Source organism: Aristolochia californica, unplaced genomic scaffold (genome assembly GCF_029961685.1).
Source record: "Aristolochia californica isolate CCGP_79_NKW_82.1479 unplaced genomic scaffold, dmAriCali1.0.hap1 SCAF_4, whole genome shotgun sequence".
Taxonomy (NCBI): domain Eukaryota; kingdom Viridiplantae; phylum Streptophyta; class Magnoliopsida; order Piperales; family Aristolochiaceae; genus Aristolochia; species Aristolochia californica.
In genome coordinates, this window is record NW_027182103.1 from 43,786,636 (window position 1) to 43,811,894 (window position 25,259).

Consider the following 25,259-nt stretch of genomic DNA (forward strand, 5'->3'; position numbering starts at 1 on the left):
GCAATTAGAATTAAAACCGATATAGGATGATTTGGATCAACCCCATTCATGTAAGTTTCATTGTTACTTAAATGATTCGTGACCTACAACGTCGAACACATTTGCAAGAAAAAATTATTAATGATCAATAAAAATAACTTTAAAAAAATATTTAATTGTTTTTTATTTTTTAACAATTAATAGGAATTATAGTATAATTTAACATGACATTATAAACAATTATAAGAGTAATAAGAGGAAAATGTCCATTTTTATCATTTATTTATTATTTTTTAAACTCTTTTACCAACGCTAAATTATTTATTTAATTATTTTATTATTTTAAACTCTACAACTTCTGAACATCTCACGGGTAAAATTGAAAACTTATCCACTAAATATATTATCAAAATATTATACGAGATTAAACCCATTAAATAGTATTACTTTTTAAGATTAAATAAAATATAAAAATCAATATTTCAAAATACATGCTAAACTATTTAAAAAAATTAGGAATTGTGCGATAAGTGTTAATGGGATTTTAAGATAAAATATAAATTATATATTGGAAAATTTAAATTTTGTTAAAAACAAATAAAAATTCAAGTCGTAATAGTATAATATCCACGTATTAAATTATAGGAAAATGTGGCTATTGTTATAGGAGGAACTGAACTTGAGTCAACTTAACCTAAATTGTAGAATGTTTATATTTATTGAAAAATTCATATTTTCTATAAAAATATTTCATTTAATTCGTCATATATACAACATTACCACTGTCTCTATTTTATTGTTAAAAAAATAATAGAAAAACCTTAAAAAAAATATAAAAAACAAATATTGAGTAATTTAAATATATTTTTTACTAATTAAATTATAATTTGATGCACTATGTTCACATTATTATTTTTTCTTAACAATAGAAAAAATGGAAGCAGTTTGAATTGATGCTTCCCAAGGGGTTTTCTCTAATCTATCTCAATTCAAGGAGGAAACTGTAAAAACTAAAGAACCAAAACAATTGGATCTGGATGAGATTCCCGCGAGGGTTTGACTTTTGTAGTTTTTACTGAAAAATTGACGTAAAGCAGCAGGGCAAAATAGTCTTTTTGTCGAGACCACAAAAGAATAAAAAGGCCGACAGTTAAAGGTCTTCTGTCAAGAAGCTGATACCAGGCCTCGGTTCCTCCCCAAATGACTGCAGCACAGGTGTGTGTTTCCTGGGAAGTTGCTAGGCGTTTGACAGTTTTCTACTGTGTTTTGTTGCGTCATTTGTAGGTTTCCTGTCGCTGGTTAGCTTCCTTTTTTATTTTTATTTTATTTGTTTTTTTCTGGTTTAAATCATCATCTTTTTCCTGCAATTTTCCTCCTGCTCCGGAGTTATGATCATTTGCAGATCGTGTATTATTGACGAGAGAATCAATATCTGTGTTTTATCCCTATAATTTGCCGTTTTGCTGGATTATGAATTGGATGTGAGCTGTCCGAGAACAAGACCAGGTTAATTAATGTCGCGGTAGATTTCAATTGTGCTTGTCTGTTGACCAGGTTACAGTCGAATTATGGTTACTTAAGGTTTGATTGTCGTTTTATTGCTTTGTTTAAATTATTATTATTGTTCTTTACTTGATATTTGCTTGTGGTCGGTGAATTACTTATTTGGAGAGAGTTTAGTTAATGCTGGAAGGTTTTAAATTGAATTGCAAGAGTTTTGCTTATGTTTTCATTCAAGTTTTGTATTTCTAATTGTTTTCTTCCTTTGCCATATGATATCATTCGTGATGAACAAACGTGGGTCCTGCCTTATTCCAAACAAAATCAGTTGTTTCTTGTCACTGTATATGTTATGTGATATATGCAGATACTTTAGTTATCTTATCGAACAATTCATCTTCTATTTTTTACTGAAGGTCCGGAAGGAGAAGTTCGATCTCAAAAGTGGGCATATTCTGCACTATGTTGTTTTTATGATTGCTACACAAGGCAAGCGTTATTTTGCCCAGCATGTCTCACTATCTTGTCCTTTTGTATTTCCATAATTTATCTCTGTGATGTGCTTGCTGTAAAATGATTAGCTTCAACTCTTTTAATTGTATTTCTTCCAATCATTTGACGTCCTCTTCAGAGAGCTCAGTTCAACTTAATGGATGATGATCCTGGCAAGTTGAAGGTTTTTCCAAACCATTTTGAAGCGTCGCCAGAACCCACTCCAGCTGAGAACGGTATTCACAAGGAGAGTTCTATTGTCTTGCACCAAAGAAGTGGCTCCTCTTCAAGGTGTTCTCATTGTGCTTATCGAGTGGTGTTTAGGGCGAGTTTGCTTTGGCCACGATAATCTCCCTCACGTTTCGTTTATGATTTTGTAGCTCTTGTAGCCGTTTGAGTGGAAGAAGATTAAGGAAAGCTGCATCTATGTTGTTTAATGTTCGAGGCCTCCCATGGGGGTCTGGCACCACCTGTGAGGAAAAGGTTAGTGTAGCATGTCTTAGTTGATATCAGAGTTAAACTGAATTGTTTTGTTTTTGAACTCATCACTGGCTCATTTTGATATGCAGGTTCAATTAACTTCAGCAGAGTTGGAGTCACTTAGATCAGAAATCATTGACTTAGAAGAAAGAGAAGCTCTTGTAAAAGCTCAGTAAGATTCTTTAGATTATTTCCTAACATCAAAGTGGGTATCGGTGAAGTATATCATCCAGTACACATTTTGATGTACAGCTTGTGACCTACTATTGCATTCCAAGTGATTTCTTAGTCGTATAACTAGTGATGCTTGAGAGTCCGTCTCATTAGTTCATTCATCATCATGCATGTGATTCTTCTGTTTTCTTTATCTGTTGCTGCTTTTCCACTCTCTCGATCTCCAAGCATCAAAGAGTCCAGAGAGATTTTTAACCATTTTATCACTTCTTGTTTAAACAATTTAAAGCTAATTTGAGATTCTTTTGTGTACTCAGGTTGGAGCATCTTGATGAACTTCTAAGATCTGCTCGCCTTGCTGGATATTTGTATATCAGAAGTGTAATAACTGATTATCACTGTCTTGATCCCTTATTTAACCATTGCTAAAGGTTTAATGCCAAATTTCCGTTCATGAAAATTTCAAATTTTGATAATTGATATTCTTGTTATTTTAACATTTGCCAGAGGTGGACTGCACTACCAGGAGAACCGCCCATAGAAGAAACAGATGTTGATGACTGGCTTTCCCGCTTTGTTGTTCTCCATGGATCATGTATCTTCTTTTACCTGCAGCCCACAGGTATTTTTAATCCATCTATTTACTCCTAGTGCTTATTTTCATGCATCTATGCCTTGCTATGGTGTGATCGATACGAAGAAAAATGAATAAATACAGAATGAAATTCATATCGGAAAACTATTTTTTGTTTATGATGTTTGCATTATGGTGTTACAGCTACTTGTGCAATCTGTTATACATCTTTCATGTTTTCAAACTGCCTGCATTGACAACTTCCACAGGGTTCCAACATCAGTTGTCTGAGCTCTTTTTCTTCCGGCACTAGGATCTTGAATTGGGACATAACTGATCTCTTCAATATGGCATTTATAATTTATCTTGGTTTATCCATGAAGTGCAGTCTGCAGACTTAACCAACATCAGTTATCTGAGCTCTTTTTCTAGTGGCTCTAGGATGTTGAATACAGATATAACTATTCTCTGTAATATGGCATTATAATTCGTCTTGGTTTGTCCATGTGTTGCAGTGTACAGACTTATCCATTCTTTATAGGATCGTTCAATCAATGTGTCTGAAATGAATGCACAAATTCCTTCTACATAGTACAGAACTGTATATAATTAAGTGGAGGCCTCGTTGATAGACCTTCTACAAGGTCTGATGATGCTGTACAGATTTTTGTATATTAAAGTTCATTCAACATGTTTTATCAAAAAAAAAAAAGTTCATTCAACATCCAATCTTTTCAAAGCCTGCTCAAATTCAAATCAATATAATCTGCTCTATTCATATAAAGCAATTGAGTGATCTGGTCAGATATATATCGTGCTTATCTCACTTAATTATTGATTATTCACTGGGTGAGCATATATATTTTGAACCGCTGACAAAGTTTAACCAGGTCAGGTACTGCATGAGTCCAATTTCTCCTCTGCTTCCCTGTCCATTATGTCGAGGAGTTACTTTATCTTTTGGTTTCATCCTGAGTGGCAGAGACCCCCAACCACCCACCCTCACCATGATAGAATTAGTTTGTTCTCTAGTTTGCCTACTAAGGCTTCGGGCTTAAACTCTAATTTCTGTTGTCCCACCCCATATTTGACAATTGTGTTTCCAATTTGTCATGACAACGGTCTATCCAAGCGAAACAAGTCTCTCACTTAAAGGCTTATGCCACTTTTTCTCTCTGATCATGTGCAGCAGTTTGAAATTTTTCTTGACATTCAGATTACACATGCTTATTTGACTAGCACATTGAAATTTTGCAGATTTTAGCCCACAGGACTCTACATTGTTATGTGATGTTATTGAAGTGGGTCAACTGCCAAGCTTCTTGCAGGAAGATGAACAAACTCGATACTCATTTTATATCCTAACTTGTCATGGACTGCGGCTCGAGTGCTCAACTCTATCCGAAATACAGGTGAGTTAACCTTGGGTAGACATTGAAAGATCAAACAACAGGATATTCATTACAGGATCAATTGTCTCTATCTGAAATACAGGTGTGTTAACACCTTAACATCAGGCCTTCCAAAGAGGGGTAGTTTATGTTTCTTCGGGATATTTTCTTGTTAATTTCAGTATAGTTGTTCATCATTAGGTAGTATGGAATCTGCTCATAGTTACTAAAGGCTCTGCTGGTATTAACGGTTAGTGCGCTTGAACTTCCTAATGAGGTTTTAGAGGAATTTGGGACCAAATGGATAAAGTTCGATGCTTACAGATTCAATAGATCTTGGACGGGGTTCCCATTCTATGTATTGATAGGTTATCTGTTACATAATTGCCTTGTACAATTGACGGGTCTGATGTTTAATTCCGTATGACTACATTTCCTAACTTGGTATCATTATGTTCTGGTAAAAAAAATTGTTCATTTGGAACTGTACTCACTAATAATATAAGAAATGCAAGAAGTTTCATCACCAACCTTTCTTTTTTATTATTTTCTTGTTATTTATATGACTCAAACTTCGTGCTACTTTCAGGCAAACTCATGGTTGACTGCCTTGCGAGCTGATTGCAGTTTGGGATCAGATACTGTTTCAAAGACTGGATCATCCGATTATCGACCTTGCCATGATCCTTGGTAACTTCTTATTTATTGTGATTCCACTGAATGTAATTATCCGATCGTGTATAGTCAATTTTTTTACTGACTTCTACTTACAATTCAATGTATAGCTGAGTGGATATCTGCAACAATTCTTTTTTTATTTCGTTCTAGTTTTGGTCTCATTACACTTTGCCACCAAATGTTTGTACGATAAACAATGTTTGCCAATTGCAATAGCTTTGTCTTCTAAATTGTTTGTCCCGTACTAATTTGAATGTTAAATGTACACGCACACAATCCATTTTGACATAGGAAAAGTGACCTACAGCTTATTGATCATGCAAGTGATTGTCTAAACCTTACAGGTTTGATTTGGACCGAATTTTGGGTAAACTCTATCATTTGATCCAAAAGTAAGTGTACCTGTTTGTAAATGCAACATTTAACTCCGTTTAAAAGCCGTATTTTTAAAAAATTATCATACAGATTATTAAAAAAATGTGTATATATATATATATAATATATGTTATAAAAAAAAAAGGAAAAATAGAAATCAGAGGTTATTCTCCCCACGCCTTTCCAGTCCGTGCGAATAACCAACTACAGATCTGATCCATTTGGAACTTTTGACCAGATCCTCACGCTGCACTGAAGCCCTACTAAAGCCTCACTCTCTTCCTCCGCCCTCCCTCACACGGAAAGCACAACGCGCTTGCACAGCACCCGCAGGCCCGAAGAAAAAGATCTCTGTTTTAAGCATGACTACTCAGATCTGTAGATCCGCCTCCAGGACTCTCAGATCTTTCCTTTCCGCCTCCAGAAGCTCGCCTCTCGCTGTCGGTGAGGTTTTTTTATTTCGTTCCCATTTGCCGTTCCTTCTACATTCGGTGGCTTTTCACGTCTCTGTCACTGTTTGTGTAAATCATTGTTCTATGTTATGTCTATGTTACTTTCCCCGCTTTTGGGGTGAAGTTTGTAGAGTCCTTTGTCTTCTGAACTTTTTTCGTTAGTACTGTTGCTTTTGAGGTTTTAGCTGTATGTTATCATTTGTGAGCTAAATATTTGTGGAAGTTTTCCTAGTGGGTTTTGGTGGCATCAAGTTGCTAACTTTTACTGTTTTTCTACGGTTGTATTTTTGTTTTCTTAACTGGATACGGTATATGCGGTATGTTTTTACATTTTTTGTGTCACAAAGACGGAAGATCTGTCCAATGCCCACAACTTTTGGACCAAAAAGTGCTTCAAGTCTTTTGTTTTCCCTGTCTTCCAGGGTCTTGTATACGCTTGGTTGCTTTCAGTTTCTCTTTCTACATTTTAAAATTATTCTTCTAACGATGTTTGCTTGATCTACCGTAGAGTGGAGTTTAACTGAACTCCTATTTATCTATCAGATTTTTAGCTGCGAACCTATCCGCCGTTTTTTTCTTCGTCTTGCTGCTCTGTCGTAGAAAAAAGTGACGATCTTTCTAAATGCATATAAAAATCAACCGAGGAATGAAGAAGAGGTTCCGCTGCGTTCCACTGTTTATATTGAAAATTTTATTCCTTGAATACTGTGCTTGTCATTTTCAGTCTAGTTTATGTGCCATATATCTTTGCTTTTGTTTTCATTCCCTTCTGATTTTCGTCTTCCTTTGGCAGTTTGGACTTCAATTTCATGCAAGCCTGTTTATGGAATCTTGATGACGCTTTTCTTAAGTACAATGAAGCTCACTAAATTGGGTTGAAAGACTTAGGAGGAAAAAAAATAAAGCATTGAGTATGGATCTCGATCCTTCACTGAATTCTGTGCAAAACTTTAGTATCTCTTATCTGTTTACCTTCTTCCTTTTTTTTTTCTCTCAGTGAGAACACTATACCTCGTTGGCCTCAGCGCTAGGCAATCGATGATTTTGCAAACATTTACATTAGTGTTATACATTGCCATTTGAGGCTCTTCTGATTAATCATTTTGGTTGAAGTGTCAGTGCCTGATAGTTGGAATGCTTGATGAGAGTGGACCAATTTGCTTGCCGTTTTACCTCTTTGTCTTACTTGATCATTCCTTAAATTGTAGAAGGAAGAGCTGTAGGAGCAGCTACGACCTTATTCAGGGGAAAGGTCTCTTCTGTGGCTTCAGTCTGTGGAAGGGCAGATTCTAACCACTCTTCCCATGGCTGGATCTCAGGAGCCCTTGTTCTTCCAGGGGCAGGTATGTTAAAACAGCTCTTTTTATATTGTTATATTAATGTTCTAAAAATGACTTTTCCCTTTATCCTTTTTTCCCATTTTTGTTATTGTTGTTATTGTGTTCATCCTTCTTAACATTCCATTAGTGGTGTGATTAAAAAAACACATTGTAGGAGTGGTATGCACGCGTCTTTGTTATCTGTCTGCAGTTGGCTGCATATTTCTCCTCCTGGAAGGAAATGATGGATTAAAAGTAAAAGGTCTGAGTAGTGAAATTGTGTGGGTGGTAATTGGATGAAGCTGGCAAAGGAAGAGGGCCCTAGCCCTTGTCCAAGTTGTGGCAGTGTGGTGTTCGCAACCTCTTCTACAGCAACAAAATTATGTATCCATTACATGATACAGGTTGAAATAAAAGGCGTGGGTACCATTCTAGAATTGAATGTGAACCTAGACTTCTCCTGACAGTACCTTCCAGTTTTGAGGATTCATCTTCTTACTCCCACCAATTTCCCTGCAATGATCATTCATTTTCTCTGATCCTTTCATTATACGGCAACACATGGTTGTTTCTGTGTTCAGGAATTCTTTTCTGCTATTTTTATCAAATAATTCATGATATTTTTATTTTGAGATGTTGGAATTTTTATTCATTAAACAGAAAAAAATTACAATAATGGAACCCTTCAATCTAATTAGGTGTAGGAGCATATACAAGGGATGGGTAAGAAGTGGTCTCTTTACCTAAGACATGTGCAGTGCTATTAGGTTCTCGGAATAAATTCTTCCAAGATACATCCAAGGTGCTACATCAGTAAGTCATGATATTAAACAGAGAAAGGGAATCAGCGACATTTAGAATAAGCCTTTCTGAGGTCTACAATCTTAGCATGCTGAGGTTAATTCCTGTCTTCCATGACGGGTAGTCTGTGATTGCTGTTAACTTTTAAGGCAACAGCCTAATCGTTTTGAGTATATGTTGGAGACCTTTGCTTGGAGGGCATGGGCATAATTTTTGTAATATTCTAGGTCTCTGATTTCTGATTTATAATTGTTCTTGTTGATAGCATACATGCTTCAAGAACAGGAGGCACATGCTGCTGAGGTAATCCCTCTGAATGCAATCACATGTTTTATTTATTTACTGTATCTATTTTTTCTTTTTCATCTGAGTGCAGGTTTTATAGGTCAAATGACAATTTGAGATATCATTTTCTTCATTTTATTTTCAGATGGAGAGAACTTTTATAGCTATCAAGCCTGATGGAGTCCAAAGAGGACTGGTAAGACACTCATCCTGGTTAATTGACTCATGTGGTCTCAAAGTTCCCGCGGGCTATCTTTCTCTCTATCTCTTTCTCTCTCTCAATGCATGGGCTAAATGCACTGATTCACATGAAAATTCTTAAAATGAAGCTTATGAAAATGTTACGGTGTGCAGATTTTGAGCAGAATTGATCTTGAGCTTTTGAAATATCATGCTGTGTTGATTCTGAATATATGTTTTATGACAAGAGGCAGTTTGGCTGGCCTCATCGAAAATAGTATACATTAGATATGCTAATCAAATGGTTTTGGGCTGAAGCATCACACATGTGAGCGTAAAGGTTGAAATTAATTCTTGTTGTTGACTTCTTCATTCTTTAAGAAGTTGCAATCTTTTACTGATTTCCATTTTTTTTCTGTCGTATATACATGTCTACATGAATATATTTATTTTGGCCAAGCAATTATTTCTATTTTATCATTTAATATTAAGAAAAAAGGAAAAAAATCTGAACTGGACATTGAACTTGGGAGTGACAGAGTATAGGAGAGGATGAAATGACTAATTTGACCAATCGGTTTGTCTAATTATTTACATACTTTTCCAAATTGCCTTCCTGCTTTCACACACAAGTTGAATGATCAGATGCTTTTTTTGGTGTTACTCTCAGTTGCTGGATTTACTTGATTTTTTAGTCTATTTCCAAATGATTTGCTTCTTTTTTGTTGCCTTCACACTCACTTGATTAAGTACATGTTTAATTCCAGATTGCAGAAATTATCTCACGTTTTGAGCGCAAAGGATACAAGCTTGTGGCCATTAAGTTAGTGGTTCCTACCAAAGAATTTGCTCAGAAACATTACCATGACCTGAAGGAGAGGCCCTTTTTCAGTGGCCTATGCGATTTTCTAAGCTCTGGCCCTGTTCTTACCATGGTAAAAAGCATGGTTGCCTTTTGACAGAAACAACTGTTGCACCAGTTCTTTAGCTAAGCACATCACCTCCACATTACAGGTTTGGGAGGGTGAAGGTGTCATAAAATATGGCCGGAAACTTATAGGAGCCACAGACCCACAAAAATCCGAGCCAGGAACAATCAGGGGTGATCTTGCTGTAGTTGTTGGAAGGTATTTTTGTACATATTCTCATACTATTTCCATTTATGTCTATACTCTTCTGCTCTGTTTAGACAGACTGGAAAAGAAAAAAATTGTTAATATGAACCAAGGCTATAACTTCTACCTACTCAATTCTTTTTCAACACAAAATCATATAATTCAGTAATCTCCTATGGAAATTGGACTGAACCAAGTATGGTGATGTTATAGCTTGCATGTGTACAAAGATAGAAAATTATAAATGTTATTTATTCTACTGGATTTTCCGACAAATTAAGGGATCGGCATCATCTTGCTTCTAATTCAATCGTACTTTTAGTGAGTCCTGCAACTGTACTAAACTAAAAGGTGTTTGTGACATAAGTTTTGCTATTTGAAGTACATATAGTCAAATGCTTTTCTACTCTGGGTTGAAAGCAACAATCATGTTCCTTACTGACATTTTACACTTTTAATGGTGGTATTCTCCCTTAATTGATCTCCTGCTTGCAGAAATATCATCCACGGGAGTGATGGGCCTGAGACTGCTAAAGATGAGATCAACCTGTGGTTCCATCCAGAGGAGCTGGTTAGTTACAGCAGCAACGCAGAAAAATGGATTTATGGTGTTAACTGAGATTGGTTATCTTTAACATCAGCGAAGCTCCAAGTTCGTCTTCCATAGATGAAACCACCATTCTTTAGGACAATTTCATAGGAAAATAGATTATTCTTTATCAAATAAATTAATTTTCCAGATGTAGTTCTGCGAGAGAAAAGGAATATTTGATAGCGGCTAGGGCTTTCTGAAATGGTTGGGGCGAGAAGCTCACGATTAGATTCTTCAAATAATTGTATGCGAGTAGTATGCTTCAGAGGTTTTTATTACTATAAAACACCAATAAATAAAATTACTTTGCCCTGCTTTATAAAAGTTTTCACAAAAATGGCTAGCGGAGTGTTTCTATTCATAGTGGAATCTGGGAATTCTTCTCGCTATTTCATTGTTTCCTTCCACCTTGGAATTATTTGTGCGGTTGAAAACTTCTCTAGAAATTTATTTTAATGAGACAGCTGACATCTCACTTGTCACTGCCCTTTCTTTCCTGGTCAGACAAGGTTAATTTTAGCACCAATCTAGCACTCAGTTTTTGGACTTTATGAATCATGAAACCTGCTCACACCAATCATCCATGCACCGTCTTTTTCTATCTATCAACAATTGCCTATTTTACTTTCTTTAGTATTGATGCGACTCATCTTGTCTCAAAAGAGTCTACCATGTTTTGGATGATTTATATAAAAAATTCCTTTCTATAATCATTTAGATACACACACATGCATACACATACCCACCATGATGAGAGCTATAAAAAGCTAATTTATTGAACATATACATAAATGGACGATTCTAATTCTACCTCAATTTAAGACCCTGATTTGCTCTAGATTTGCTCATAGTTCAGGTTGCTTGACTCAGAACAAGATTCATGGCCAGTCAATTTGGCTGAAGTTGTGGATCGTTACTTGGTTCTAATTGCTAGTTTTTGAAAGAAGCTAGTGATTGATATCTAATGTGCCTCCTTCTATAGGATAAATTTTAAGTAGTCACCGCCCGCTTCATTCATCTCTCATTAATGCTAGAAAACTATATTGGGTGGTGGTTGGAGTCACCACTCCATCCCTGCTACCAAATTCCAACCACTTCCCACCCATTGCCTGCTTTCTATCCCATTCCTTCCCTTAATTATTTTTCTTCTTTTGTACCATGGTAGCCTCCTTCACTTGTTTACTCTTATTATAATTTATACATTGTGATTATAACAAACCGACAAATGAAATCTTAATATGTCGGTACAAAATTTTATTTTCCAAATTCGTAGAATCGACAGAGATAATAAATATGTCGATTAGTTGCATAATACAAATATAAATATTTAAAATAAGGTTTCAAGAGTTTAAATATTTATCCTCAAGTAGACAATAGATTTAAAATATTTAATATTAAATTTACAAATTTTTTATGAATTATAAAAAAAATTTTATTAAGAAAAAACCCAATAAAGCCTAAAATAATTTTTTTATCACCCATTTTAATTATTATTTTTTATTATTTCAAAATAATTTATTTTAATACAAAGAATTGGTTAAAAAGACGAATTTTCTGTCATTTTTGTTTTTAGTGGAGATTTTTTTTTTAGAAAAATTAGTAATTACTAACTTAAGTCCACTAATGAAAAAGAATGGATGATCGTATTCAGAATTCAATAGACGATCCTGATTCAATCTTGGACTTACACATGGTTAAAAGAAAATTTTATTTGTAATGTTTTGTGCATGCGCTAAGCATGTAGTTAAGTATACTATTAGTGTAATCATGCTTCATAATGTCGATGCTGAATTACAAATAAAGTATACTCTTGGGTCCCACTCTTTTCGACAGATGGACGGCCCAAGTTTTATCTAATATTTTGAACTGGGTCCCACAGACTGACGGTCTGGATCATGGCATTGTGCTGCATTCCCGGGCGTCCGATCAGTTTTTTAAATTAGCCAATAAGAGAATAATAAATTGTAAAATATTATTACGTCTGCTCTGTCACGTATTTCTGACTGGTTAAATCACCACCCTTCCTGCCTTATCACACACACCCTTCTCTGTACGCTTCCTCTCCGCGGCTCCACCTCTTCGTCTCTCAAACGAACTGAGCTCCGCCTCGCCTCTCTCTCTTCCACTCTCTGAAGCCTGAGCCCTTTCGTAGCTTTAATGACTCACTGAGACGAGATTTATTCAAGTTCTGCCGCCCCTCTTTCTTCAGTCCTTACTAGCAGAAGCTTTGAAAGGAGTTTCTATTTTTTTTTCGTTTCGTTTCGTTAGATTGGAATTTGGATCTCGGAAGTTCACTCGGCCTCTATAAGAAGAGTTATCGGTAACTCTTCATGATTGTCGACTTATTTCAATAAGAAAAACTGATGTTTCTGTTGTTTGTTAATCTGCGAATAGGATGGATTTCGATATATATTGGAGCTGTTGATTTGTTGATGCCAGAGCATGTTTTGATGAACTTTTACTTGTTATTATCGTGATCAGATAAGAAGATCCGAGGTACGTGGAGATTGTTGCCAACCGTAATTGGAAATGGCTCCGAGAAGCAGTCGTGGCAAGGCGAAAGGCGAGAGGAAGAAGAAAGAAGAGAAGGGTACACTATTATCTTAATACTAATCGTAGTTTACATATTCGAACCGCTCTAGATTCTCTGTCGTCACTGTCTTTTTGTACTAGTATCTTGTTTCAATACCGTAATAGCATCTCTCCGTGTTTTATTTCTTTTAATTCACAGCTCTTCCTGTCGTTATGGACATCACTGTGAAACTTCCAGACGAATCGCAAATTGTCTTGAAGGTTTGATTCTGCTCTTATCTTCAGTACCTTTTCCACTTCCGCGGATTAATCTCGTACTGAAGCTCATCTCATCCTGGAATTTTCTTCTGAAAATAATTAATCAATCTCTGTTTGAAGCAAACGAGATTGGTTGTAGAACAGTTAATCTTCCAAGTTATCTCCCAAGTCTGATGCTTTCAGCTTCCTAGAGGCGTTGATTGTCTTTGCTTAATGTCATTAAAGGATACTTTAACTAATCGTGTTTTACTTCTGATATCCAGATTAAGTTTAACAAATACTGTTTAATACATTAAAGAGGCTCTCTTACAAAAAGGAAAAAGTAATTTTCATTTGAAACCTGGATCTTTTCATAATATTTTACGTATTTTTCATTTTCAGTAAATGTCATTAATATTTGAAAAAGAAATGGAAATTCTGGTAAATTGACATATTTTCTGGCCGGAGCAGGGCATATCTACGGACAGGATTATAGATGTTCGTCGGCTGTTGTGCGTGCACACGGTAACATGTGGCCTCACCAATTATTCCCTTTCTCACGAGGTAAACTGCCCATTCTCGTTAATCTCATTTAAAGTTCGCACGTAATCTAATTCTCAGTTGGTAAGTCATTATTCCGGTAGTTCGCTTAAATAGCCGTGAATCCGCAGCAATGCCACTGGCATGGTCCATGAGTCCACTCTACCAAGTTCAAACGTGGAAAGCGTGTGACAGTACTTGCCGTGGTAACTGCTTCTCTCAATCTTTATCAATCCGAGCCGTCAAAAAGACTTCTATTTATGACCCATACATGATCGGTGATTTGTGACATAAGGCGTGCGGCGTGCATGTTAGCCGGCATAGTTTCCCGCAAACTTGTGAATGCCTGAAATGCGCGCATGTGGACCCATTCGACAGTTTCGCATTTTCTCTGTTTTTCTGTTTCAATCTTCTTCGTTTTGTTTGTTTCTTTAAGCAGCTTATTGTGCGAAATCACGAATGATTGTTGCTTATTGGATGACAAATCCGGTTTTTCCTTTTCTAGGTGCGAGGACAACGATTGAAGGATACGGTGGACGTGGCTGCTTTGAAGCCCTGCGGATTAACATTGGTTGATGGTATTCTAATTTCTTTACTACAAGGCTTATACCGAATTTTGGAAATTATTACTGCAATTTAAGTATAAATGACTGGGAGAAAATAAAATGGCGCGTGAAGTTTTATTTTTGTGTGGAACTTCGCAGAGGACTACGAAGAAGAGGATGCGGTGGCGCACGTGAGGAGAGTGCTGGACATCGTGGCGTGTACCACCTGCTTTGGCAGCTTGTCTGGGCATAGCAATGGCAGCAAGGGTGAGCATGGGAAAAATGGTGCCGGGGTTTTACAAGATAAGAATAAGGATAAGCAGAAGAGTGATGACAAGGCGAAGAAGAAGCATCACCCGAGCAAATCACAGCCTCCTTCCCCTCCACCGCCATCGACTTCCTCTTCTCCTTTGTCGGCAAAAGATGCGGCGACGTTGGAAGAGGAGGGGGAGACGAGCGGTGCCTGCCCTAAGCTTGGGTCCTTCTACGAATTCTTCTCGCTCTCGCATCTCACGCCTCCGCTACAGTGTAATTCCGACACCGAACTTTTTCCTTTGTTCCAAGAATAAAACATAAGGGGGAATTCTTCGTAAGAAAAGATTCTTTCACTCTTTGCCTGGAGAGATTTTTTTGCTTGATCAATTCATGGAGGCCGCCGACGGGCCAGTGATACAGTTATGCTGCTTAAACGTGGGGTCCGTCCGTTCAGAGCCGAGTCACGAGGCGCACTTTAGCTTTGTTACTTAATAATTTTACGTGGCGCAGCGTGTCTTTTCTCCTTATTGGGCTTTTAATTATCTCGGCCCACCTCTCTAAGGACGTTATGCCATTATGATCACATCATGACATCCAGTTCTGACGTGACTCCTATAAAAAGAAGTTGGTTCGCATGCTAGACGATGCAAAATTGACGTCCTTCACTCCACGATATATATATCCTGCAATTCTATAATTGACGTTGAATTATTTCCCCCCTGATTGCAGTTGTAAGGAAGGCTCTGAGAGAGCAATCTGACAAAACTCTAGGTGAAAAACATTTCTTCACCCTTGAGGTATGTAAGATTCCGCTAGAAGTGGATTTATATCGCCAATTTTAAAGGGTTGTCTGTTTGTGTACGTATAAAGCTTAACTTCTCTTTTTCCTGTGCTGACTTGCAGGTGAAACTTTGCAATGGCAAGCTGGTTGTAGTAGAAGCTTGTAATAAAGGTTTCTATAATCTGGGGAAGCAGCAAATATTGTGTCATAACCTAGTTGATTTGTTAAGAAGGCTTAGTAGAGCTTTTGACAATGTAAGTTCATAAACTTACTGGTGTATATATGATATTTTGACATCCCAATGTCATTCTTTCATTTTCTAAGAGTCGTGAAAATGTTATATGATATTTCTTTGCATAGTGCTGACAAATGCCTGGACTTTTTTATTGATTACAGGCTTATAATGAACTAATGAAAGCATTCTTAGAACGTAACAAGGTTAGTAAACTCATGATGAGCTGGTTAATAATTTGTTGAGATTTTAAAGCTTACGGTATTGATAAACCATAGTTTGTTCTTCTCAACGAGTATCAACTACTTTTCTTGTTTGCTAATATAACAATTCAGCAAAGCAGGCGTAGTAACACTTCTTTGTCTGCAGTTCGGTAATCTTCCTTATGGATTTCGTGCAAACACATGGCTTGTTCCCCCTGTTGCCGCCCAGTTGCCAACAGTTTTTCCTCCTCTCCCTACCGAGGATGAGGCTTGGGGAGGACATGGTGGTGGTTTGGGAAGAGATGGCGAACGGGACTTGATACCTTGGGCTAACGAGTTTTCATGCCTTGCATCATTGCCTTGCAAAACAGCAGAGGAGAGGCAAATTCGTGACAGGAAGGCTTTCCTGACTCACTGTTTATTTGTGGATGTGGCAATCTTTAGAGCTGTTTCTGCTATTCGTGATGTTATGATCAGGTCTGATTCACCTGCGTCAGTTGAAAAAGATAAATTACTGGGCGTTGAGAAAGTTGGGGATTTAAGTATAACTGTGACAAAAGATACTCCAGATGCAAGCATCAAGGTGGACACCAAGATTGATGGAACTAAGACCCTTGGGATGCAGCCCAAACATCTTCTTGAAAGAAATCTACTGAAAGGAATTACTGCAGATGAAAATACAGCTGCTCATGTAAGTTTCTTCTTTCCATTAAATTCTATTTTCATATGGAAAACTTTGTTCTTAAACTATGCTCTCTTTGTTAATGTTATCATGTTTCTCCCTGATCAAGAGTTATAGGAAATAGTGAACTTCACTTGCATTTTTGGGATGCATGTGATTATGAATGGCGTTGAATTCTTTTCAGAAATATTTAACCTAGGATTTGGATGCATTATGCAATATATTGTTTTACCTGGTGTTAACAATTATTTAAAGTTAAGATCTAATTTAAACAAAAGTATCAAACTTGACGTGTGTTCAAAAGATGAATATATGCTTTTTGAGTGCAGGATGTTGCTACATTGGGCGCCATCAATGTAAGATATTGTGGTTACATAGCAACTGTGAAAGTTGAAGGTAGTGACACCAGTAAATCTGGCGTTCCTACGCTTCAGAATTCTGGCACCATTGACCAACCAGATAGTGGGGCAAATGCCTTGAATATAAACAGGTCTGTACTGAAGTCTTTGATTCTTCCAGTTTTTGAATTATTTGGATTTACTCTAAGTCTGCATCAGTTATTTACGTTAGTACTGGCGCTTTCAGTTTACGGATGCTTCTGCAGAAAAAGACTCCCTGCCAACAAGGCAAAGCTGCTGCTATTTCACGTAGCTCAGAGAGTGAAGACATGAATGCTGCTACAACTTTTGTAAAAAGGGTGCTGGAAGAGAGTTTGACTAAACTTCAGGAAGAGGAAGCAGAGAAGGAAACTTTTTTGAGATGGGAACTTGGGGCTTGCTGGGTACAACACTTGCAAGATCAAATAACTGCAGAGAAAGACAAGAAACAGTCTGGAGAGAAGACTAAAAGTAAATCAACCATTGAGGGACTTGGCAAACCTCTTAAGTTTCTTAAGAACTCACAGAAGAAATTAGATTCTAGTGATATGAAAACATCTCCCAGTGAAGGGACTTCTACTCATGAGGTAGCAGCTGCCTGTGACACAGAAAAGTATAAAACTTCTTCAGCAGACTTTCAAGGTGAAAGCAAAGCATCTGACAACGAATTGGTATTGAAGAAGCTCTTATCTGATTCAGCTTTCACACGGTTAAAAGAATCAGGGACAGGTCTTCATGACAAGGTGTGGTTTGGGAGCAGTCTCCTTGTTGACCAATAATTTTATTCATATTTAGTCGTGTTTCAATACCTTTGTGTTTCATTTTTTGACACTTCATAATGATTTCCATTGGTTACAACCAGTCTTTACAGGAGCTAACGGCGATGGCCCAAAAATATTATAATGAAGTGGCTTTGCCAAAACTGGTAACTAATGTAGTTGATGTGGAGTTGTCTTTCCCAGTCGTTGAGGATGTATGTTTTATCCTTTCCTTGGGTTTCAGGTTGCAGATTTTGGCTCATTGGAACTTTCACCCGTTGATGGTCGGACTTTGACTGACTTCATGCATACTAGAGGCCTCCAGATGCGTTCTCTTGGACATGTGGTATTTTGTTTTCTTTGTTTCATGTAACTACATTAGCTATGTTATATATATACACACAGAGTTGATCCAATACGAAAAACCATTTGGTGAGAAACATGCAAAACAGCTATTTCAACCGTTTCGCACCAAATGGCTTTTCGTACTGAATCAGTTCTATGTGTGTGTGTAGATAGATATGTAGATATAGATATTTCTTTGGCATATTCAAGGGATTCGTGAACCCAAAAGAGTTATGTTGTTTGTTTGTCAGATCTTCAAAATCATTAAGACTGCATATATTTATTTTAGGCTTTAGCATTGATAGTGTAGCTCTCTAGCATCAGTCATGCTATGAAGTAACTTTCTGAAGAAATGATGATCAACATGAACAACTGGTTAAGAAATATATGAATTATGTAGCCTGCAGTGTTGAGATCAATTGAAAAGCATTAAGAATGGTTGCTTCTTAACCTAAACTTGGAGGGCATATAAGTTTTCTTTGTTAGGAGTTACTGGACATAATTTATTCCTAATAAACTTTAGGTGCTCTTTTTGGTCCTTTGGGTGGTACACGATCTTTCTCTTTTTAAAAAAATAACATTTGTCATGTCTGAACCAGGTTAAGCTTTCAGAAAAGCTTTCGCATGTTCAATCTCTCTGCATTCATGAGATGATAATTAGAGCCTTCAAGCACATTCTCATTGCGGTAGTTGCTGCTGTCATTGATGTGGATGACATATCGGCATCATTAGCTGCTGCCCTAAATTTGATGCTAGGAATGCCTGAACAATCAAATACTGTTGGTAATGCTCATTGTCTTGTGTGGAGATGGCTGGAGGTATTTTTGGTGAAGCGGTATGGTTGGGAATTAAATGCTTCAAGCTACCGAGACATGAGGAAGTTTGCCATTCTGAGGGGATTATGTCACAAGGTATTAAAGCTTCTAAGAAGGGCAGGCCTGATAGTCACAGAATTGGCCGAAGGGACTTTTGATATGGATCTATTTGTGCCTTATTTGCAGGTTGGAATAGAGCTGGCTCCTAGGGATTTTCATATGGATTCTCCAGACCCATTTCAAAAGTCAGATATAATTAGCTTGGTACCAGTGCACAAGGTGAAATCACTGGAACAGAAAACTTTTCCATTTTCTTTGTCAATTTAAGTGTTAAATGTATATATATAATATTCTTTCCTAGATTTGGTGTTATCGCTAGTGTGTTTTTGTAGTTAGTGTTTTTATTAATATTAGTATTACTAATTTAGTATAACTGATGAACTCTAAATTTTGCATGTGTTTCCCCTCGTAGCAAGTAGCATGCTCATCTGCAGATGGACGCCAATTATTGGAATCATCAAAGACAGCTCTTGATAAAGGAAAACTTGAAGATGCTGTCAGCTTTGGCACAAAGGTATCACATTGGTAGATGATTTTCTATGTTTCAACATCCAAACGTAGCAGTTGTACAATTTTAGGGTAATGATTGCACAATTGTGCAGGCTTTAGCTAAACTTGTATCGGTATGTGGGCCGTACCATCGGATGACCGCAGGAGCCTACAGCCTTCTTGCTGTAGTTCTCTACCACACAGGAGACTTTAATCAGGTCTACTCTAGTGCCATTGCCACCATTCACTTAACATATAACAAGATCTCTTCACCTGCTGCTTGGTTTCTCACATTTCTACCAGTTTATTTTATCTTATAAACAGTTCCGGGAAAGAGTTAGTATTGAGTGTTAATTTCATCCACAGGCTACAATTTATCAACAAAAGGCATTAGATATCAATGAGAGAGAGCTTGGGCTTGATCATCCAGATACAATGAAGAGCTATGGTGATCTTGCAGTGTTTTATTACCGTCTTCAACATACAGAGCTCGCTCTAAAGTAATTTTCTTATTATTGCTTGATAGTTATTTCAATTATTTCTTTAAACATTTGTTATAATTTATGTTTTACTTGTCTTTCTCATTAGGTATGTAAAGCGTGCTCTGTATCTTTTACATCTAACTTGTGGACCATCTCACCCTAACACTGCGGCTACTTATATAAACGTGGCAATGATGGAGGAAGGCCTTGGAAATGTACATGTAGCCCTTCGATATCTCCACAAGGCTCTGAAATGTAACCAAAGGTTACTTGGTCCAGACCATATTCAGGTCTCACTATTATCCTTTTCCTTTTTTTCGTTGCTCCTAGTCCCATTACACATATTTTCCAAGTATAATAAGAAAAGCACAAAATAAGGTCTTTTGCCCATTTTCCCGTAATTGATGGTTGGACCAACCAACTTAAATTAGTGGGTCTATAACCAGCTAGTCAGTAGCATAGTTTTTTTTTTTTTAATTAATTTATTCTTGCTCTTTGAAAAATGATTCTTTAAAAGTTTTTAGTGGATCATCTGCTTATATATTTCAATTCAATCTTGATGCTCCTACATTATTTCATATTTTTTCCTGGCTTTATTGGTGTCCTCCATTAATGCCATTTTTTTCATGAAACCAGTTCTGATGGAAACAAGACGTAACTTTTTTACATTTTCTATGCACTGTAGACTGCTGCAAGTTACCATGCAATAGCCATTGCACTTTCTTTGATGGAAGCATACCCATTGAGTGTCCAGCATGAACAAACAACCTTACAAATTCTAAAGGCCAAGCTTGGTCCAGATGATCTCCGTACACAGGTACGATCGTGAGGAATTTGTTAGGGTTTAAGTGTTCAAGTTTGCGTAACTCCTTACTCTAATACATATATTTTGACAATTTTTTGACTTGATGTTGTAGGATGCTGCTGCTTGGCTTGACTATTTTGAGTCCAAGGCATTTGAACAACAAGAAGCTGCTCGGAATGGAACACGAAAGCCAGATGCGTCAATTGCCAGCAAAGGACATTTGAGGTACTTCATAATGCCTTTTTTAACTGTCATATGAAAAGGTGGTTGGTCAAAGTAAATGTTTTCTCTTCTTCCTTCCTTTTTTCTTTTGGAGAACTACCTTTGAATTATTTGTAGAAAGATTCTTGGTGCTCTGAATATGCATATTAATTTGTGGCTAATTCCTGTTCCACTGCAGTGTTTCGGATCTGCTTGATTACATTAACCCGAAGCAGGACAGAAGAGTAAGAGATGGGGAGGCTTCTAAAAGGAAGAACATTGGGGCTAAGGTATCGCCAGATGTTTCTAGCCATGCTTTTTTGTTCCTAAAACCACTTAATAGTGCGAGTTGCTAAATTCATTCAAATTGTTTTGGAAGAGATTCTTGTTCTTACGGAATAGAGATATTGTGAGACCATTGTTAAGATTTTTATATGCTTAATTAATTAACTGAATTTCCAGTTCTCTTGACTAGTATTTCTTGGACATTACTTATGCAAAGGTACTTGGTATTGATTGTCAAATTGTGTTCTTACAGGTCAAAGGAAGGTCCAACCAAAACTTTGTTCTTCCTAGCCAGGATGATTCTCAGAAGGACTCGGTTCTGTTGGGTTCAGATGAAGGAAAAGTTGACAGTGAACCAATTAGTGCTTTTGTCCAGGACAATAATAACCAAATGAATCCTGCTCAGACTCGTTCGAACCAGGAGAAGGAACTAGTACTAAAGGACCAACAGTCTGCTACAACTGAGGAATTAACAGAAAAAAATAAAGAGGGAGAAGATGGGTGGCAACCTGTTCGGAGGCCAAGGTCCAATGGCCTAGCCGGCCAACGACTGAGACAAAGGAGGGCTAGTATTGGAAAAGTCTACAATTATCAGAAGAAGGAGATAGATCCTGAAGCAGTTCATTCTAAAACTAAGAATTCTTACACACACAGTCGCTATTATGTATTCAAGAAGAGGACCATAACTCCTGCAAACTACACAGATTACCAGCCTACCAGAACTCCCTCTTCAGGCATGAAATTCAGTCGAAAATTGGTCAAGACGGTCACATACAGGGTAAAATCAGTACCTTCGTCTGGCAAAAAAGTTGAGACGACTGTGACTGGTAGAAGTGGAGGTGATCCTCTAGCTGAATCTCAGCCAAATACTGTGGCAAAAGAAGTAAAGACTACAAAAAGAAGTGATTCACTAATTAGAATAGGGCGATCTCCTTCTTACAAAGATGTAGCATTGGCTCCACCAGGGACAATTGCTAAGATGCAGGTGACAATATTGAAAGAACAAGTTTTAGAAAACAGAGAGCTGGAAAGAGAAAAAGAAGCAACAGAATCAGTCTCAGTGGATACAGAGAATTCAAAGGAAAAGGTTCCTGCTTGTATTCCAGAACTTGTATATGCATCAGAGGGAAATGGGAAGAATGAGAAGCTAGAGGGCTTGTCTAATGATGAATCTGGAGGAGAAACATTCAAGGTAGTGTCTGAAGATGTAACTTCAAATTCTGAAAATCATGAATTAAAGGATCAGGGGATCTTAATAATTAGCACTGAAAATGATAGCAATACAAACCTGCCCAATGGGGAAGAGGGTCAGGATGTCCTTGCGTGTAGCAGTGTTGAGGCTGGGTCAAAGTCAGACCATACAGAAGGAGAGAACTGTATTCAAGTGTCTGCTAAGGTTGAGCCCGACAGTTATTCGAACTCCAGTGCTCTGGGAGGAGAAGTTCAAGACAAATTTGTTATGATGGAAACCAAAGAAGATGGTCCTAAAATGTTATCGGTGAATGCTGAAGATACTCAGGATCCACCTAACAGGAAATTGTCCGCATCAGCTGTTCCCTTCAGCCCATCTACAACCATTGCTCGGGGTCCAATACCCATGGATATCGGCCTTCCTCCAGGTCCTGCTGTAGTTCCTCCAATTATGCCTTGGCCAGTGAGTATGACCGTTCACCCTGGGGTTGCACCTGTAATGCCAGCTGTGAATCCCATTTGCTCATCTCCTCATCACCCTTATGTTTCAACTCCTAGACCCCCTAATGTTTTGCACCCAATGCCATTCATGTACACTCCTTACCCACAAGCCCAAACTGTGCCAAGCGGCACTTTTGTAATGAACAATAGCATGCTTCATCCCAATCATATGGGGTGGCCTTGTAACATGAACCCAAATGCATCTGAATTTATCCCTGGAGCTGTGTGGCCCTGTCATCCAATTGATTTTCCCATCATGCCACCCGTTGTGGATTCAGTGGTTGAGCCCATTATGGAGCCTGAAATAGAAAATGATAAAATTGAGGGGACAAGTTCAACACCCCTAGGGGAGACTGAGTGCAAGGAAGCCTCAAAGATAGAGGGGACATTAGTTTCTGATGTTGCTAGTTGTACTAGTGAAGTTACTGAAAAAGGAATGGTCCAGTTAGAGGATAAACTAGAAAGTTGTGACTCCAAACCCTGCAAGAGTGAATCAGTTGAAAATGGATCTGTAACTGCTCGAACAGAAGAACGTGAGAACGGTGATGAGAAGTATCTCTTGACAAAAAGTACGAAAGTTGAAGGTGATGGGAGCTTTAACATTTTGATTAGGGGGAGATGGAACAGAAAGCAGACCCTCAGGATGCCTATAAGTCTGCTGAATAGGCCATATGGATCTCACTCCTTCAAAGTTATCTACAATAGAGTAGTCCGAGGGAGTGATAATCCCAAATCAGCTCCAAGTGAAGATAGTGATGCAGGCATTCCCCAGCCAGATTTTGTCCAAAGTTAAGCCACAGTGCCTTGGAAGATAAAATACAATGGAGCCCTATCGTTTTGTTTAAGTGAAACAGAGATTAAAACGTTCACTTGTGGTTTCATGCTGATCTTATGCACTTAATATATACTACAACTTGATGTCTGAACAATCTTGCTGAGGAAATGCAGGTTAATCTTCCTCCGAGTCTTTATTTTCTAGTTATTTTCCCCTATCATTTACGAAAGCCAAGCAAATATCTTTCTCTTTGTTTTGTTTTATTTCTTTAACAAAAAGTCAATTTTTTATGAATTTCAAACTGTTCTTGAGGTGTTTACTGAATAAAAAATTTACTAATGATGCAGGTTTTTATTGATAGAAAGGTCAGTTTTACCAAAGAGCTTTAATTATAGCGGGAACAGTTGGGATGTGTAGGCAGGCATGGCTCGAATAACAGTAATCAGGTATCTCCTAAGCCGGTGCTTCTTCCCCAATGGCAAAAGCTTATTATTTGACGCTCCCCAATTTTTAGAAGCATAAAGATTGGTTTTCTTGAGGTCTTCACTTTTTAACTGCTTCTAAAAAAGGCCTCTCTGGAAGTGCACTGCCAGATGCCTTAAAATGTCATATACCCGATCGTGGTTATTTTAATAGAGAACTAAACTTCAGGGAAAGATTTGAGGAAGGGTCTTCATTCTATTTGTAATACCTGTTGGTTGATAAATCCAATTGACATGGCAGGGTTACAGTGTTGGGAGTGGAGGAAGGGGTTTGCTAGAAAATTTAGGAGTCACCAAGAAAGTTGTTCATCAGGTTGGGCTTCTATAGCTGAATTGATACTCGCTGATTGGAGTAGAAGTTGAGAGAGCTGTGTCTGTCGTTGAATACTGATGGTGGTTTTCTCCTGTGCAGGTTGGCTGTTGTTGAAGATGCATTATCGGGTAGCCGGGTATGCGACTGCTTGACTTGTTTTGTATGTTTTGTATTTTTACTATTTGTTAAAAAACATTTGAGAGGAACTTATGACAAGAGGGTATGGGAATATGACAGAGGATACTGCCTTCTCTCTATCTCGGTGGTCTGGAGTGTGTTTAGTTTTCCTCAGAGACGGGTGTAGATGAGACGGTAGTTGAGGATATATGCCTGGATGTTGCTAGGTCGTATGCAGAAGAGTGTTTTGTTGATAGGTGATTTGTGAGGATATTTTTGAATCTCGTCTTGTGTTGTACAGGCGAAGGCTGTCCCCAGGCAGAGGCCACAGACCCTTGGATTCTCTGTTTGCTAACATGAAGGAGCAGAGGATGAAGGCCCTGTCGAGGCAGCAAGGAAACAACCAAAGAAACGTTCGACCTCTCATGGGAAGAGGATACCAGCGCAGAGGCGCGGGGAGTGGACCTGCTAATGTTGCTTTTAGAAACAAGTTGGCTAAATGAGTATATCGAGCTATTGGATTTCAATCAGGCAGTAGGCCAAGTGAATACGGCATGCTCAGAGATTTCTAATCCCAAATCAAGCCGTGGCTGCTGTGACGTTTTACCCGCCCAAGTGTGAAATATTTTTTCTTAGTTTCATGTTAGTGTCAATTGTTGCTTCATTTTGAAGTGAAAAATGAGACTTTGTAGGGAAGGTTTGTCCAATCTTTTACGTATATCATCCACCTGATTTCTCTTTTGATGTAAGTCTTTTGATGTAAGACTAGGGGTGTCTCTTTTCACGACGAATTGAAATCTGGCTCTTCTATGCCCCTTATTGGTAACCAAAATTTTTACAAGAATGGGCGAAATTGACAAGGGGATGAT

General features: G+C 37.7%; 2 protein-coding genes across 2 annotated transcripts; both read left to right on the plus strand.

The window, feature by feature from the left end:
• The first annotated feature begins 1,158 nt into the window (after positions 1 to 1,158).
• LOC137962576 (nucleoside diphosphate kinase IV, chloroplastic/mitochondrial-like) lies at positions 1,159 to 10,629 on the plus strand. The gene is made up of 16 exons (XM_068809526.1): positions 1,159 to 1,194; positions 1,896 to 1,968; positions 2,111 to 2,262; positions 2,352 to 2,454; positions 2,541 to 2,623; positions 2,943 to 3,006; positions 3,133 to 3,247; positions 4,457 to 4,611; positions 5,180 to 5,233; positions 6,018 to 6,087; positions 7,304 to 7,438; positions 8,481 to 8,518; positions 8,646 to 8,696; positions 9,448 to 9,615; positions 9,695 to 9,807; positions 10,291 to 10,629. The coding sequence occupies exons 3-16, from the start codon at positions 2,129 to 2,131 to the stop codon at positions 10,412 to 10,414; spliced, it is 1,407 nt and encodes a 468-aa protein (XP_068665627.1). The 5' UTR covers positions 1,159 to 1,194; positions 1,896 to 1,968; positions 2,111 to 2,128; the 3' UTR covers positions 10,415 to 10,629.
• A 1,816-nt stretch (positions 10,630 to 12,445) lies between these two features.
• Positions 12,446 to 25,259, plus strand: LOC137961876 (protein REDUCED CHLOROPLAST COVERAGE 1-like). The gene is made up of 28 exons (XM_068808485.1): positions 12,446 to 12,707; positions 12,869 to 12,977; positions 13,119 to 13,180; positions 13,628 to 13,720; positions 14,202 to 14,274; positions 14,401 to 14,769; positions 15,226 to 15,293; positions 15,400 to 15,531; positions 15,674 to 15,715; positions 15,879 to 16,403; positions 16,724 to 16,884; positions 16,980 to 17,514; positions 17,634 to 17,696; positions 17,774 to 17,875; positions 18,474 to 18,785; positions 18,876 to 18,968; positions 19,162 to 19,263; positions 19,352 to 19,456; positions 19,605 to 19,738; positions 19,827 to 20,010; positions 20,406 to 20,537; positions 20,638 to 20,750; positions 20,926 to 21,016; positions 21,265 to 23,651; positions 23,826 to 23,924; positions 24,202 to 24,273; positions 24,373 to 24,409; positions 24,692 to 25,259. The coding sequence occupies exons 2-24, from the start codon at positions 12,917 to 12,919 to the stop codon at positions 23,494 to 23,496; spliced, it is 5,784 nt and encodes a 1,927-aa protein (XP_068664586.1). The 5' UTR covers positions 12,446 to 12,707; positions 12,869 to 12,916; the 3' UTR covers positions 23,497 to 23,651; positions 23,826 to 23,924; positions 24,202 to 24,273; positions 24,373 to 24,409; positions 24,692 to 25,259.

What these genes read in the sequence shown, in the direction of transcription:
- LOC137962576 (XM_068809526.1), top strand. Translation starts at nt 2,129, where the DNA reads ATGGATGATGATCCTGGCAAGTTGAAGGTTTTTCCAAACCATTTTGAA. An exon ending in CCTTGTTCTTCCAGGGGCAG is followed by an intron (nt 7,439 to 8,480) that starts GTATGTTAAAAC and finishes TCTTGTTGATAG; the next exon opens with CATACATGCTTCAAGAACAG. An exon ending in ATGGAGTCCAAAGAGGACTG is followed by an intron (nt 8,697 to 9,447) that starts GTAAGACACTCA and finishes GTTTAATTCCAG; the next exon opens with ATTGCAGAAATTATCTCACG.
- LOC137961876 (XM_068808485.1), top strand. Translation starts at nt 12,917, where the DNA reads ATGGCTCCGAGAAGCAGTCGTGGCAAGGCGAAAGGCGAGAGGAAGAAG. An exon ending in GAAGAAGAAAGAAGAGAAGG is followed by an intron (nt 12,978 to 13,118) that starts GTACACTATTAT and finishes TTTAATTCACAG; the next exon opens with CTCTTCCTGTCGTTATGGAC. An exon ending in CAGATGATCTCCGTACACAG is followed by an intron (nt 20,538 to 20,637) that starts GTACGATCGTGA and finishes TTGATGTTGTAG; the next exon opens with GATGCTGCTGCTTGGCTTGA.